At 43.9% G+C, this 16993-nt stretch overlaps 1 protein-coding gene across 1 annotated transcript; it reads left to right on the plus strand.

The window, feature by feature from the left end:
- Nucleotides 1-1300: 1300 nt before the first annotated feature.
- Nucleotides 1301-16809, plus strand: Pdha1 (pyruvate dehydrogenase E1 subunit alpha 1). The gene is made up of 11 exons (XM_052725602.1): nucleotides 1301-1471; nucleotides 6373-6432; nucleotides 7089-7262; nucleotides 9982-10108; nucleotides 10993-11084; nucleotides 11800-11892; nucleotides 13025-13180; nucleotides 13425-13496; nucleotides 14495-14562; nucleotides 15807-15915; nucleotides 16556-16809. The coding sequence occupies exons 1-11, from the start codon at nucleotides 1415-1417 to the stop codon at nucleotides 16718-16720; spliced, it is 1173 nt and encodes a 390-aa protein (XP_052581562.1). The 5' UTR covers nucleotides 1301-1414; the 3' UTR covers nucleotides 16721-16809.
- Nucleotides 16810-16993: the final 184 nt, after the last annotated feature.

Below are 16993 nucleotides of genomic sequence, written 5' to 3' on the forward strand. Positions count from 1 at the left end.
ATGTTGCTCCCTTCTCTTACTTAGTTATGTATTTGTGAAGGATTCGTGGCTTTTTCTTTCCCATGGGTTATAATGTACCACGATCAGCACACATCTCATCCTTTATCCTCTGCGGATGACAGAACAGGACAGAGCAGATGACCAAGATGTCAGTTCAAGGAAGAGGGGAGAAATCAGTCAAAGCACGAGGGACCTTGTAAGAACCTTAGGCACTTTCTCCTTCCATGCTGCATTGACCAGGGGGATCATAAATTCAAATATTACAGTACCTTTTATCCTGGGTTCCTGAGGGACCTCATGGAAATGGTACCTGGCATTTGAGTGGAAAAGTCAACCTCTGTTTCTCTGATCCAATGATAATTTGAAGTTAACTTGTCAGTCAGCATAAAGTCCTACACTGTGGCTAATACAGTCCAAACTTTGAGAAATCATCTGCACATTTCCCTTGTTCTCTTAAAGTCGTGTGTCCTAATCTTTCTGGTGTTTGGGTAACAATGACAAACAGGAGATACGGGAATCTGCCCTTTCCCAAGCATAACAGACAAGAACAACTGCTTGTCTAAAACTCAGTCCCCCATGAAAAGAAGCAAGCTAACAGAAAGTCAAAGAACAAACAAGTGCTAAGGCTGCAGTCTTATACTTCTATGGTCAATTATTAATAGTTGCTTTCATTTATTTATTTTTATTTTTGAGACAGTCTCGTTAAGTAGCTCAGACTTGCCTTGAACTAAGTAGCCAGCCTGACCTCCAACTGTAGGTATCATCTTACCCCAGCCTCGCTAGAGAAGGAATGACAGGCATGTGCCACCACACCCAGCAACATCCAACATTTAACTGTTAAATCTGTTTTTGTTATTCTCACCCAAGTCAACAAGGGCAACATTTTGCAAGGCTGTGTGATCTTTTAAAAGACAAATTAGTGGCAGAACCGTTTCTAGAAACCAGATGGTCAGTCTTTCAGGCTCTGACACCATGACTTTTCTGTGTACTGGGACAGGCTGTAAAGGGGCTGGGCAAACAACAGGACCCGCCTTCGCCCCTTTTTCGCTGGCTTGTGATGCAGAGTGCAAGAGAAAGGCCAGGCCTCCTGAACCCCCACTTTCCCACGCAGGCGCCCTGGGGTTCCCTCCTCCTCACCCGCTAGCCGCATGGTGACGGAAGGCGCCCACACCCCACCCCTTTTTTGGTTAATTCTTTAATGGGCGATCACAGGTTCCTTAGATGGGCGGAGTCTGCGCCGGCAGCCATTCTAATTGGCCCGCAGACTGGCGCGGCGTGTGATGTCGTTGCGACTCCGTCACTGCGTTTAGGGCGTGGTCTCGGCTCCGGGCGCCTCAAGGAGACTTGGGGACGCCCGAACCACTCCTTTTGAGTGCCCGGGTGCCGCGGCCACCGCGTGGGTCTGCTGCGCTCCATGAGGAAGATGCTCGCCGCTGTGTCCCGCGTGTTGGCAGGCGCTGCGCAGAAGCCGGTGAGGCCGCCTGATCCCGTGAGGCTGGGGTGGGGCTGGAGCCGGCCCGAGGCGGGGCGGGAGGAGGGCGGGCGGGACCCTCGGAGCGCGCGGCCGGGTGCCGGGGACGAGCTTCGGAGCTCGCGTGGGCCCCCTGTGCGGTGCATGTCGCCACGGCCCGGGGAGGAGCGGCTTGAGAACGGGCCCGCTCCGCCGCGCCTCCCCCAATGCCCGCTGGCAGAGCTTCTCGCCGGTTCCCCAGCAGCGCCCCAGAACCGCCGGTTGCTTAAGGGACACCGGGAGGCGGAGCTTGGGTTTTCTCCAGCCTCCGTCGACACCGCTGACTTGTACTCTCCTTGTAATAAATAGCTCTTGGCTAAGCAGCCACGTAAGATGAAATAAAGAGCTGGTAGTCCCGGGAGTCGGAGGTTCCGTGCACACCCCGACTAAATCATTTACTAGTCTTGAGTCCTTACCAAGTACCAACAAGAAGCAAAGAGTTTCTGTTTTGTTTTTTTTTTTTAATCGTCCCAGGGCCCAGTTTCCTCATCTCTATAATGGAGATACTAAGAACGCTACCTCATGGGATTATCTTGAGTCGGGGAGTTGGCACGTGTGCCAACCATTTCTGCCTGGCACCTGGCATGTACGGGTGCCCAGCTGGGTGAGCGTTTGTGGATCACCAGTGCTTGGTTCTAAGTAGGGTTCAGACGGGGTCAGGCTCACGGAAAACGAATTTCCTCCACTCCCTGCTCATCTGAGCTTGTTTTTGGCAGTCAATTTTAGAGCAATCGGGCATAACCCAGAGGAAGCCGCCTTTACCCTTAAACACACAGAGGCTTAGAGTTCAAAGTAGCGAAGGAAAACAGCAATGGTTTTCGGAGGGTAGGGATTAGAGGTTAAGACTTAACTTATGGCCCCGGCTTTAAAAGGTGTCTAACACCTAAGTTTTTAGCATTTTGACCTCTAGCCATACAGAGGTTGCGTTTTCTTGGTGTAACTGCCACCAGGCTTTGACTTGTAATTCTGGTTCTATTGATTTCTTCAGGATTTGATGCAATTCTGCCTAATTTAGGGAGGTTGTGGAAAGGTTGAAAGTGTACTTCTCTAGGAATTCCATTAAGTAATGGAAAAACACCGTTTGATTGAGTAAATGCTGTATTCGTGTTTGAATCGGTAGTAAAGCATACTTCTTAATATGTCTTTGCATATGTGTATGACATTTATTGAGTTCTTAGTATATGCCCTGAATTCGGCCAGAATCTTCACAGGTGTTAAAACTTTATTATTAATTTTTAATTGGTTTGAGAACGAGTTTCCTGTGTGTGTGTAGAAATCGTTAGTTGAAATTTGTTTGTAGCATGGACCCTGGACATGAAATAAAGTTGAAAACTAAAAGAAGCTTTGTTCCCCATAGTTCTTACTAAATCAAAGTTTCAAGAAATTGAATTAGAATCTGAAATCAGTACAAAATCCTACCTTCCATTTTTAAGACACGTGCTCCTATTTTGGAGGCAATAAGAGGCTGAGAACACCCTTAAATCATTGTTAGAAGCTATACACTAACCTTAGGTGTATTGCTTTGTCTGAAAGTCTAGTTTACCATTTCCTTTATTAACCTTACAGGAGAAAAAAATTGAATTCTAGAGTTGAATTCACCATAGAAAGAACCTAGTTATTTTCTCACTTGGTGGTGGTATGGTGTAAACTCTCCAGTAGCTGGCTTTTTAATTTTTTTTTTGAGACAAGGTCTTTCACTATGTATCCCAGGCTGGCCTGAAACTCAGATCTGCTTACCTTCTCTACCTCCTGACTGCTTGCATTAAAATCTTATGTCACCACATCCGGCATGCTAAGGGGGGGGGGAGCGGGGGACGAGCTTGACCTGTCTGTGTCTCTGTGTCTCTGTCTCTTTCTGTAAGGGGCTCATTGTAGCTCTGGCTGGCCTCCAGTCACAGAGATCTGTCTGTCTTTGCCTTCTGCTTGCTAGGATCAAAGGTGTCCACCACCATGCCTGGCTGTTAGTTTTCTTTGTGACTAAACTTGTTACATGCTAATTAGCAACCATTCCTGAAGTCTTTCAGAATGTTGAACAGAGTTTCACCTCAGAGTAGACCATTAAACTCTAATGTATCTTTTTTATGGTTTTCAATTCTAAGTAATTGCAGATTTCTTTTTTATTTCAGCCTATGTAACACAAAATAGCTCGATTTTTGGTTTCTCATATTACACATGTGAGAAGACGTTAAGCCTTGCAAAAAGATCCTTCCTTGCAAAGAGTAAGCAGTGGCTAGTTAAACTTGTATAACTAGAGCTGCAGTGGCCAAAGGATACTCAGGGGAGGGAAGAAGGATTAGGCATTTGCTTTTTGATAGCTGAGATACTATGCCTAAAGTTAATCCCCTATCCTCCTCTGAGGTCTCTGCCTGCTTTGTACCTTTCCACCCTTTTTAAATTATTTCTGCCCTTAAAATTAGGAAAGTGTGGGTTTTTCTTTTCTTGAATAAGTTGTTGAAGGTCTCCGAGGAGTTTCATGAGGGGCTGAAGTGTAGCTCAGAGATGGAACATGCACACACACAGCATATGCAAGGTCCTGCATTCAATCTCCAGCACCCCATACTCCTCCCCCACCCCCCACCCCCGCCCCAAGAAAACCCAACAGGAATCCCATTTAAAAGAATTCTTTTTGGTTGGTTTTTTGTATTTCTTCCTCACAGGATTTCTTTGTGTAGCCTGGCTGTCCTAGAACTCAAACCAGGCTGGCCTCGAACTCAGATCCGCCTGCCTCTGCTTCTTGAGTGCTGGGATTAAAGGCGCGTGTCACCATGCCTGGCTCTATAAACTTTATCTTTGAGAAAGAACTTATTTTTGCTACCAATGCCTGGCTGTTTTGTGAATGAAAAAAATAAAAAGGAAAGGCCATGACTGCTGCTAGGTATGGTGGAGGAGAAAGTTTATTGTAGACATGAGGGAGAGCATAGTCAGAGGCAGGGACATCTGGGAGAGTCCAGAGTGGACATGACCAGACTGAGCAGGGCCATGTGGGGAGAGGGAGAGGGGGAAGGAAAGGGAAAGAGGGAAACCAGGTGCAGCAGCCAGGAGGCAAAGGTCCAAAAAGGGTGAGTAATCACAATGTCTGGATTATGTAGGGAAGAGCCCCGGGCTGGAGAGAGAGTTCTGGGTAGAGGGCTGAGGACTGAGGGGTGCTGGGAGAACCTGGCAGGCAGGTCCAGCTTGAGAGAGTTCTGGGTAGAGGGCTGAGGACTGAGGGGTGCTGGGAGAACCTGGCCGGCAGGTCCAGCTTTGATATGTTAATCGGTACCTCAGCGGTTGGCGGCGGCGGGGTGTTGAAACTTAAGCTTAGTCCCTGCCTTAGATCTTCCTTTCCCAAACTAGTTTCAGTAGTTGTATCTAGAAACTTACTTTGCAAGAGAATAGCTATTTCTGGCTCTACAAAATAATTTTAACTGCCAGGAAAAGAGCACAACCATTTGTTTGCTGCTTGGCTGGTCTCAGGGTTAGTTTTTTCTACGTTTTTCTTCATTTTAAGATAGCTATGTTTACATGTCCTCTCGACCTCTGATTTAACTGAAGCATCCCTTACTGGTATTTAGTTTGATTTCCCATTACCTTTTTGGCTTTATCAGATAACAATAGAGCAGTCAGCATATTGTGCCCCTCTCCACCTTGGGTCCATGGCTTTGCAAATTTCCCTGGTTTCAGTTACCTGTTGTCAGATGTGGTCTGAATATACTCCCAGAAAAGTCTCAGAAAGAAAGAACTGATGAGTTTTAATCTGTGTGCTATTCGGACTGGAATGACACAATCTTATACTGTCCAGATTAGGATGGAAATCATCCCTTTGGCCAGGTGTCCACACTGTCTACTCCACCCACCCAGTTGTTCCTCACCAGGAGTCATCCTTGGTTATCATCAGATCGGCCACCTTGGTGTCACAGTCCTTGCACGTGGAATGAAGTGTTAGCAATGGTTTGAGGCCTCTACCAAGGGCCCAAGACTATACCCCGTGCATAGATAATAGAGGCTACTGCATGCCTGTAATTCCAGCATTGGGAGGTGGGGGCAATGGAAAAGAGCGCGAGAGAAAGATAAGTCGATCTTAACTCTCCCTGTTGGCTCATACACTTGGAGGTATAGCTCTCCTGCTGACCTTAATTCCTCACCAAGGTCAAGTCCAGTGCTGCAAAGTATATTGGGTTACAGATTAAACATGCCTTTTTATGAGATCTGATAAATAGGCTTCACGCCTCCAGGAAAAGAAATGATGCTAGTTTACAAAGTATGTGGAAATGTGGCAGAACATGGCTAGAGCAGAATAATTGTGTTTTTGTGGAATAGCACATAGAATGTTTTTGTTGTACTCGGGTTTGTTCAGTTGTGAGGGTAGAAAGGAATCAGTAACTCTAAGTAGTAATAGCCACTCAAACCAGTAAGGGGAATACTGTTTTAAGAGAACATTCTTCGGTTATGGGGCTTCAAGAGGAGCCTTCTCAAGATTTAGACTGCTCCTGTTATAGAATGGCTGGCCCAAGTCCATTGCTTTTAACAAGCATCAACATGACTAAGTTTTTTTTTTTTTCCTTCATGGGTATATGTCATAGAAAAGTGGCTTGCCTTAAATAGGGATTAAAAGATAGTTTTATTTGAAGTATTTTCAAATAAACCTTAAAAAGCCCACACATAGTCGAGTTTCTTCAATTTGACTCTTAATTGTTGGTCTCGCTGCTTTGAAAACAGTGGAAAGTGGATAGGTTTGGCACTTGGCCACCTTCCTTTCTGCTTTCAGATAGTGATACAGCTGCATTTAAAATCCATGGTTTAAGCATGGACTCATGCTAGTAATGACTCTGGACAGTAAAAAACAAAAGTAATGACTTTATTTGCATATTTTTGTTTTCTAGGCAAGCAGAGTGCTAGTAGCTTCCCGTAATTTTGCAAATGATGCTACATTTGAGATTAAGGTAAGAGGTGTTTCACTTTGTTTCTAGTTTCTTCACAGGTACAGTCCGATACAGTTTCACCTTCAAGGGGTATTCTGATACTGGTGCTTTGAAAGTGGGGTCACTTTCTTTAGAATATTCTAGAATCAAGGGTTCAGAGAAGTTTAGCAAGAATAACTTGCTGGTAGTTTAAGGGAGACAGGCTTTAAAAATCTTCTCTGGCAGGGTTGTCCAACCTCTTGACTTTGTGATATAGCATCTACATATATGTTGGGTTGACCCGATAGCTATCCTGGCACATGGTCCTTCTTGAGCCAAAAGTTGGCTGTACCTCTGGTATGGGGTGGGATTCAGTGAAACGGTTGAGGACGACAAATTTAAGGAATCAGAAGCATTTTGAAGCAGCACTGTTTTTGTTTTGTTTTAAAGGCAGAGTTTCTTAGTCTGGGTTAGTCTCAAACTCTATCTAGCAAAGGATAACCTTGAACTCTTGCTCCTCCTGCCCTCAGGTGAGGGGATCAAGGCGCTTTATCACACATTATTCTTGAAGCACTGCTGAGGCGTGCGTTTCTTCACTGTTGTTCAAGTTGTGTTTTATTAGTGTGCAGTTGGATCTTAGAATGAGTCGGCAGTATTTGTGGAATAGTAACCGGAGGATGACCACCTTCCCGTTTCAGAAATGTGACCTTCATCGGCTGGAAGAGGGCCCTCCAGTCACCACAGTGCTCACCAGAGAGGACGGACTCAAGTACTACAGGATGATGCAGACTGTGCGGCGAATGGAGCTAAAGGCAGATCAGCTGTATAAACAGAAGATTATTCGTGGTTTCTGTCACTTGTGTGACGGTCAGGTAAGTGGCAGGTTTGTTAAAGCCATGCATGTCATTAGGAATCTTACAGAGGGTTTCTTTCTGTATGCCTTCTTTCCCCTGCCATCTTTTACTTCCCCTTAAACCTAGACTTTTACATTTTAAAAACCACCATTTATTGACTTGTTTTGTTGTGTGTGGGTATGTATGTGCCACCCTGTGTGTATGTGTGGGGGTAAGAGGATTTGGGGTAAGAGCCTGCGGGATTTGGTTCTTCCCTTCTACCGTAGGGGTTCTGGGGATTGAACTCAGGCTGTCTGTCCGGCTTAGCAGACCCATTCACTCCCTGAGTTCCCTCTGTGTGTCTGCCCTCCCACTGTTCAAGCTGGCTTGGAACTCCTGCAACTTGACAATGGTGCTTCGTCCCCCAGAGTGCTGGGCTTGTAGGCATGCGCTACCACACTTAGCTTTAAATATGGTTTCTGTTTATTGGTTTCCACCCTGCTTCTTGGGTCAGAAGGATTTGTAGTAGGGATTTCAGAATAAAAACTAGAATGCTAGGACCCACTATGAATTGTAGGCATAAGAATTCATTCACACCTAGTATTTCTGAATCTTCTATCTGTTCTTAGAATTTTATAGTTTTAAAATTCGCTGGAAGCCCACTCATCTATACTGTGTGCATTTGTGGGTAAAAGGGCTATTTTGTTGTTTTACGGGTGTGTGTTTTAGTTACTTCCTTTTGTGATAAAACAGCCAACAGAAGCAACATAAGGAAGTGTTTATTTTAGCTCACGGCTTGAAGTCCACCTCGCAGTCCACCTTGGTGAGGGAAGTCGTGGCAGTAGGAACTGAGGTAGCTGGTCACATTGACTCTGCAGTCAGGAAGCTGGGATGGGAAAGCTGCTGCTCCCCTTGCTTTCTCCTTTTTTATTCAGTCTGGAATCCTAGGCTATGGGGATAGTGCCATCCTCAGGGAGGGTGGGTCTTCCCACTCCTGCCCAAGAAACTTCTTCATAGACATGCCCAGAGGTCTCCTAGGTCACAGTGGGTTTCAGCCACTGGGTCCAAATTCAGAAGCCTACAGGAGCTAGCTAGGTGGTAACGAATTCTCCCCAGGTACCTGCCCTGAGGAGATTTCTCCCAGGGTCCAGAACAGAAGCTACAAGTGGCTAGGATTCTAATCTGAGGGATATTCAATGAATCTAAGCTCACTGAGTTCTTTAGTCCATCCACTTTATTCTTTTAAATCAATTCTATCTACACAGCTTCTTTTCTGTTCTCATACTTAGCTCCTCTAAGTATGTTCTCTCATATCTATCTAGTTCTTTCCATCTTTGTCCTCATCTTGGTTCTTCTAAATCCATTCCTCTAGTGCTGTGGAGGAACCAGTATATATAGACAAGCAGTAATTCTTTGGCAAAGCAATATGAGGCTTGAAGTTTCAGGGTCACAGGGAGAAGTGATAAGGATCCACACATAAATCAATAATTGTCAGCTTCCAATTACAACCCAAAAGGGGGATGAATTTGCACAAGAAACAAAGCCTGGCACCTATCCTCTGCTTGGCCTTGTCAGAAATCTCCTTTGGTCAGTGGAAAATAATTACCTTAACTCAGTAACTAGCAAGTGGCTAAAACATCATCCCAGAAATGTGAGCAGTAAATCTCTTAAATTAGGGTCTTGTGTAAATAACCTGAGGTGAAAGTAAAGAGTTGAGGATTTAATTGTTAGTGGTTATTTTCTCTTATCTGTAAGTGAGATGAGTTAATTCTTATGTGCAGCTTGTCCTTGGATAAAAAGGTATCTTTGTTGAAATACTTTTGTCGGGACAATGGCCCTGGTCAGATGTAAGCGAATGAAGAATAAACACAGCTGGGGAAATTTATCCAATTACCCCAAATATATAAGGAGAGTTGTGCCCAGTTAATGATCAATCACACTGTTATAAGTCCTTGAAGGAAAAGCCAAATGGGGGAAACTCCAATAGCACACAAGAAATTCATTGCAGGATACAGCTAATCCATTCAAAAGCAAACATCACCAAGACTCCTTAAGTCTTGGTTTTGCTCTGGAAAAGTCCACAACTTTTTCCAGGTAATCGTTTTGCCAATATCAGCTGAATTCCTACTTTATAATTCTGTGGCTGGCAGCAAGGTAGAATAAATGAGTGAAGTAAGCTATGTATAACAGAATATGTACAATGGTAAGATGGGTCAGTGGAGAGTTGGGATGGTTCTGCCCCACCCAGAGATGCCATGACTTGTTCCAGTGTTGAAACACAGAACTATGGCTTGTTTTTCATGCATTCTATCAATTTTTTAATGTTGACATGTGACTGGTAGATTATATTTTAAAATTCTGTCCAGGCTAAAGGAAACAGCACATTTGTGGATTGGCTATGGCTTCTGGTTTGGACCTTACCCTCTACTTTGTTTTTTTTGATGAAAAATAGTCATTTTTTTGAGTTACTAATGGCAGGTTTACTGATCCATGGGTTTTGTTTGTTTTTGGTCTGTTTGGGTTTTTTGAGACAGGGTTTCTTTGTATATCTCTGGTTGTCCTGGAACTCACTCTGTAGACCAGGCTGGCCTCGAACTCACAGAGATCCGCCTGCCTCTACCTCCCGAGTCCTGGGATTAAAGGTGTGTGCCACCACTGCCCAGCTTGATCTGTGGCTTTTTAAAATGTTGAATCTAATAGAAACTTTTTATTCAAAAAATGATAATGACATTGCTTCAAGGTTCTTCTTTTCCTACAGGAAGCCTGCTGTGTGGGTCTGGAGGCTGGCATAAACCCCACCGACCATCTCATCACAGCCTATCGAGCGCATGGCTTCACCTTCACTCGGGGCCTGTCTGTCCGAGCAATTCTTGCAGAGCTAACAGGTTTGCTGTGGATACACATAGAGGGATAGTGAGTGGAGGAAGTTTTCAAATATCTCCCATTAAGTTGCTAAGCATTTAGAGTTAGTAGTAAAAAAACAAAAACAAAAACAAAACCTTAGAAGTTTTTTTATTTTTTGGTTTTTCGAGTCAGGGTTTCTCCGTGTAGTTTTGGTGCCTGTCCTAGATCTCACTCTGTAGACCACCAGGCTGGCCTTGAACTCACAGAGATCCATCTGCTCTGCCTCCTGTGTGCTAGGATTAAAGGCGTGCACCACTGCCGCCCATTTTAGGAGTTTTGTTTTTGAAATATAAGCCTTCTGGTGTGTATCCTAGGACCTTTATTGTGCCTTTGAGTCAGTCATTTATGAGGTCATCAGGCCCCTCAGGTGAAATTGGAAAAGCATAGCCCTGTCCAGTGGGAATAAGGTTTGCTCTCACTAAACCATGAGAAATCTAGCAGAGAAAGTAAATTGGGTTGAAGTACTTTGTGAAATGTAGGCAGATTCTAGACCATCTGTTCAATATTCCTCTTTTCTGCTACCTTTTTGAACCTTATATTTAGTGTGCCAGTATAGAAGTCAGGTGTCTGTACTCCTCTGAACCCAGTGTCAAAGATACTGTGCTAACCTCCGAAGGTAAGTAAGTGATAGAAGTCAGGTGTGTGTACTCCCTCTGAACCCGGTGTCAAAGATAGTGTGCTAACCTCCGAAGGTAAGTACGTGATTAGAGAGCAGGCACCATTGGGTTAGTCTAGCCTTCTTATCACAGACAGGGAGATGAGGAGGAGTGTTTTCCTGAGGGACAGGTGCTTAGACAATTGTGTGGTGGTTACTGCTTTATGTGGTTGGTTTTTCATGCGTGGGTGTGTGTGTTGCCTTTTCTAGGAAGAAGAGGAGGTTGTGCTAAAGGGAAAGGCGGATCGATGCACATGTACGCCAAGAACTTCTACGGGGGCAATGGCATCGTTGGAGCTCAGGTAGTTGAGGAAGAGTGCGTGCATTAGTATATTTGGTCCTGGCCTGTATCTTCAGGACCTTCTTCACCCTAGAGAACTCCTCTGAAGGAGTTCAATAATTTGGGAGTTTGGTTTGTCTTTACTTACCGCTTCTTAGCTTACCATTTGAATGATTAGTAAGTAGATGTGGGCAGTGATTGAAAGTTGGTTGGTTTTGGTGTGTTTTATGAGTAACAGCCTACAGCAGTGGGGCTAGCTGTCCCTTCACCTTTCTTTTTATGTTTCAGTCAAACTAATGGCTCATCACCTCACTTCACTCTGACCTTCTCATAGGCAGAGCTAGCACTGGGGCCCAATTACAAGAGAGGGGCTTGTTAAATTGGCAGCCTAATAAAACATCAGGAGCCTTACTTTCATCAATAGGAAGTCCTCATTCCCCTCAATTAATGAGAAGTGAAACATAACAGCATGCACCAATGTCCACTACAGTAGGTTTCCATTATATATAGTATATATCTAGGTTTCATTTTTTACCTTGTTGGGTGGAGAAATGTGAACTAATATAGGATTTACTCGTTTTGTTGCAAATAACAGGTTAGGTGGATGGTGAGAGGATGGGAATGAAGACTCGAAGCACTGGTTTAGCTTCCCAGATTCTCTCCAGGAATTGGAATTGAAAGGCATTTTCACTCTGATTAATTTCTACAGTTCCTTTCTTGCTTGTTCTTCATGTTAGGTGCCCCTGGGAGCAGGGATTGCTCTGGCCTGCAAGTATAATGGAAAAGATGAGGTCTGTTTGACTTTATATGGTGATGGTGCTGCTAATCAGGTAAGTGCACCTCTTAATTTCTAACAACAATGACTTTTACTTCCAAGTTGTGACTGGTCATATTTGGATTTACAAAGAAATGGCATATTGTTTATTAACTGAAATAGCATGATGTGGCTGACTCATGGGAGATTTACCTTTTGGCATGGGTTACCAGAGCCTTCTAGGGGTACATTTCTGTGAGGAAGCGCCTCTTTGCTTTATATTGGTGCTTTGCAAATATGCTCTGTGGTGGAAGGTTTGGTTTTTTTTCGAGACAGGGTTTCTCTGTGTAGCTTTGCACCTTTCCTGGAACTCATTTTGTAGACCAGGCTGGCTTCGAACTCACAGAGATCTGCCTGCCTCTGCCTCCCGAATGGGAAGATTTTTTAAAATTTATTTTTAAAAAATATTGATTTCTAGTTTTGCCTGCATGTATGTTTGTGTACTGCAGATGTGCCTAGTGCCAATGGAGGTCAGAAGGTCCCCTGGAACTGGGGTTAAGGATAGTTGTGAGCTGCCATGTGGGTGCTGGGAACTGAACTTGGGTCCTCTACAAGAGCAGCATGTGCTCTCAACAGCTGAGCCGTAGGCCCAGCCAGCGTCACTTGTTAAATGTGTAGCCCATTACAAATCAATAGTGTGATACAGAGACTCTTACTTTCTTGGACTCCAGGGCAATGTCAGATTCCCATCATGTCTGAACCTTGGCTCTTGGTTTCTTTGCTCATCCTGTCTTGGTCTCAGTAATCACTAGTCTCTGGAAGGCACTCAGTGAGACCCTCTGGTAGATGCTGAATCTCAGATGCTGCTGGTTCACTCTGATTATCTGGTCAAGTGAGTGTAACAGATTAATAGCAGAGTGTAAAACCAACTGGTAGCTGAGTGCTTTTCCATGTTCCTCTTGGCAGTGTGTTCTATATTAGTAGAAGCCCCCAAATGTATACTAGTCGTACAATACCCTCCACATTTCCTTACCACAGCCAGCACATGCTCCTTTCCCTCACCACCAGAAACATGTTATAAAGATGAGGCTGTTTGGCCCTTGTGTAAGCTTTTTGTGTTAGGAAGAGCAACAACTGTTAGGAATGGTGAAAAAGTCTAGAGAGATGAGCAAATTAAACCACTCAAACATTTCATATAATACTTTCAGGGTCAAATATTTGAAGCTTACAATATGGCAGCATTGTGGAAATTACCTTGTATTTTCATCTGTGAAAATAACCGCTATGGCATGGGGACATCTGTTGAGAGAGCAGCGGCCAGCACAGATTACTACAAAAGAGGAGATTTTATTCCTGGACTGAGGGTAAGGTTCCTTATTGTAGAGACAGAACCATACCCTGTCAGCTAGATGCTCTACAGTTTCATCACATTATGCCTGAATAGGTCATTAAAAGTTGAATGGGAGGGCAGGAGGTGTGGCTCAGTGGCTGAGCACTTACTTGCCTACTGTGTGGGAGGCCCTGGATTCCATTCATGAGCACCACAATAAAAGTGAAATGGATTTGGACAGTTTATTTACATTCTGCCCCTCCCACCTTTATTAACAGGTAGATGGAATGGATATCTTGTGTGTCCGAGAGGCAACAAAGTTTGCAGCTGCCTATTGTAGGTCTGGTAAGGTAAGATGAGTTTGTTTTTTCATAGGCTTTTAGGTTAGAGGTTTATAATGACATTTATTTCAAAATTAAAGCCTTTTGGAGATATCCTGGGGTAATGACTAAATGAGCTCTCTATGACAAGCAGAGTCCAGTGAGGTAGCATGACCTTGGCTCATCTGGTAAACATTCCCCATTTCTCTATTCTTGTGTTTCCTTGGTATTTTTGCCTGTCTTCGCTTTGACATCCATTTGACAAGCTGTTTTGTCTTTTGGTTAGTTTAATTATATGTTCCCATCCCTCTGTTAATCATAAGCCCCTTGAATGATCAAACTTAGAATCCCCACAATGCCTGATTTTGCTTATATAATAGGCATTCAAGTGCAGTCTATCGTGCTGCTTTACCTGGCAGTATATGGCAGTGAGGGAGAGGGAAACAGTGAAGCTGGCTTAAAAGGAGGTTCAAGGAGCTAAGTTTAACTAGTTGTTTTAAGCCCAGAAAACATGCCCCTGCAGTTTACTTTTGGTAAAATTGAGAAGGATGAAACATGATATAAGTAGGTATTAAGAATCAGTCTGGGTGGTGGTGGCACATGCCTTTAATCCCAGCACTGGAGGTAGCAGAGGCAGGGGATCTCTGTGAGTTCAAGGCCAGCCTGGACTATAGAGTGAGTTCCAGGACAGCCAGAGCTGATACCCGGAGAAACTCTGTCTTGAAAAACAAAACAAAACCCCACCTCAACCAGTAAACTCTTGACAACTCAGCTGAATGTATAGAAGATGGATAAGAATGTACTGGAGCCAGGCGGCGGTAGCACATGCCTTTAATCCCAGCACTCGGGAGGCAGAGCCAGGCAGATCTCTGTGAGTTTGAGATCTCAGTCTACAGAGCGAGATCCAGGACAGGTACCAAAACTACACAGAGAAACTCTGTGTATTGGATGTTGTGGGGATCTCCATTTGAGGCAACAGTTCTTGGCACACATCCCCATAGTCTTAACGATTTATGGGTCTGTTTTAGGGGCCCATCCTGATGGAACTACAGACTTATCGTTACCATGGACATAGTATGAGTGACCCTGGAGTCAGGTAAAATCATGGGGTATCTGAGTGTGGTTCCCATGGTGGGTGGGCAGGCTTTGGGATACTTAAAGAAAATGGTAGAGTACATTATCATTGGCTGTTACAACCAGATACAATTGTTTCATCGGCATCAAGGTGGTTGTTTTGAGTCTTAGTCTGAAAGCCGCCTGAAGATCCCTACAATATATGTATCCTTATGTGTTAGCATGAGCAGTAATTTTAAAAAGAGCATTATGTAACTAAATTGCAGTGTAGAACTACCAATGTAAGGCAGGTCTGATAAGAGATTTTGGGGGTGATTTCGTTTATGTGAGAATTACCCCAAATTCAGGCATGGCATATTCTACCTGAAGAGGACTAGATTTGAAAATCTCACTGGTAGGGAACAAGGCTAACTGCTACATGGAGAGTTTAAGATGTCCCTTTTCCACTTAGCTCTAGCATGTAATTATGAATTAGCAGGCTTGAACAGTTAAAAGTAGTGAGTTTAGTCAAAGTTCAGCCCTTGTAGAATGGAGTAAGGCAGCGGTTCTCAACTTGTTGGTCACAACAACCCTTTCACAGGGGTTACATACCAGATAGTTAATTATGATTCATAACAGTAGCAAAGTGACAATTATGAAGTAGTCATGAAAATAATGTTATGGTTGGAGGTCACCACAGCATGAGGAACTGTACTAAAGGGTCGCAGCGTTAGGAAGGTTGAGAACCACTGGACTACGGGAAACAGAACAAATTATGTGGGAAGTGGATTTTGTGTAGTAACTGTCCCATCATATAGAACCCTTAAGTTTTTTCAAGTACAGTATAGGGAACAGTAATCAGAAACCTGGTGTGTTTAGGGATTTGCTGGCCATGCTGCTTTGGGGTCTTAGTAAGAAAGGCAAGGTGTAGATTTCCTGCTTGGTCTGATGCTTCAAAGCCTATAATTATCACCACTGCCAGCTCTCCCTTGCCCCATCCATGCAACAACTTGAGGTTAAAGGGGTAGAACCTGTGACCCTTTCTTCCCGATCAAAGAAGCAAATAAAAACTTGGCCCTTGTCAGAATACCAGTGAATCCCCAAGTTACAGTAAATAACTTTCTATAAAAGATGGCCAATAGCCCGCCACCCCTACTAACTATTCCCACAACGACATGAGTATTAGCTTGTTCCTCTCTTTCAAAAATATACTACTATACTTCACTAAGCTGTCGGTGCACAGGCACTGTTCTTATGGGTCTGTCACTGCACCTCCCTTCTCTATAGTTACCGCACTCGAGAAGAAATCCAGGAAGTAAGAAGTAAGAGCGACCCTATTATGCTTCTTAAGGATAGGATGGTGAACAGCAATCTTGCGAGTGTTGAAGAATTAAAGGTACAGTTGCTCTTGGCAGTTTAAGTCTGGTATTGAAGGTAGGTTCTCTGACCAGTTTCCCACACCTCGCAAAGTGCCACTCCCAGGAGGCCAGAGAGGTGAGTTTTTCCAAACTCAGAGAGCATTCTGATAAGGGGCTATTGTTGAATCTGAAGTCTCACAGGGCTATTGTTTTTTTGGTCTTGCTGCTGAGAAGAGTTGCAGGGCAAGGGATATGATATGGCTTAGTTGGTAAAAATGCTTGCTGTATAAGTAAGGACTGGGGATCTGAGTCTACATTCCAAACCCCCACATAAAATGGGCACAGTGGTGCATGTGGACAACCCTGGCTCTGGGTAGAGGTGGAGACAGATTCTTTGAGTGTGCTGCCCAACTGAGCTCTGTGCTCAGTAGTAGATATCCTGTCTCAAAAAATAAGGTGGAAAATAGGAGATGACAATCTGATACCAACCTCTGGCCTCTCAGAATTAAAGAGTTGAAAGGTAGGTCACTGCCTCAGACTAAGCACATTTGTACAAAAACTATTTCCCCCTTTGTTTCTAAAAATATCCTTTGCATTGTAATCCATACACTGTCTTTAAGTGTTGAAGAGTTACATATAATAGTAACAGGTTCTCATGCATTGTAATCTGGTGTTTAGGAGATTGATGTGGAAGTGAGGAAAGAAATCGAGGATGCTGCCCAGTTTGCTACAGCTGATCCAGAGCCACCCTTGGAGGAACTAGGCTATCACATCTACAGCAGTGATCCTCCCTTTGAAGTGCGTGGTGCCAACCAGTGGATCAAGTTTAAGTCAGTCAGTTAATGGGTAACTGTGAAATGGATGCTCATCTTACTGCTCATCATCCACTGTAAGAACTCTGTGCTTTCAACTTTAAGGACATGAAATACCCAGACAAAAAGTCTTGAAAACATGTAAATTAAGGAAGAATAAGTTGCATGCAGTTTATACGTTGTTGTGTGCAGTGTATCCATGTGAATAAGAGTGTATTGGATTTGTATAGAATTTGAAATGGGTAATGCAGAGTTTATAACTTCCCCTCATCATATCCTACACCAGTTACTAAAAGGAACAACT

Source organism: Peromyscus californicus, unplaced genomic scaffold (assembly GCF_007827085.1).
Source record: "Peromyscus californicus insignis strain IS unplaced genomic scaffold, ASM782708v3 Scaffold_10__1_contigs__length_136768540, whole genome shotgun sequence".
NCBI classification, from domain to species: domain Eukaryota; kingdom Metazoa; phylum Chordata; class Mammalia; order Rodentia; family Cricetidae; genus Peromyscus; species Peromyscus californicus.

Coding starts and splice junctions, on each gene's coding strand:
- Pdha1 (XM_052725602.1), top strand. CDS start 1,415: ATGAGGAAGATGCTCGCCGCTGTGTCCCGCGTGTTGGCAGGCGCTGCG. Junction 10,109..10,992: donor AATTCTTGCAGAGCTAACAG/GTTTGCTGTGGA, acceptor TGCCTTTTCTAG/GAAGAAGAGGAGGTTGTGCT. Junction 11,085..11,799: donor ATGGCATCGTTGGAGCTCAG/GTAGTTGAGGAA, acceptor TCTTCATGTTAG/GTGCCCCTGGGAGCAGGGAT.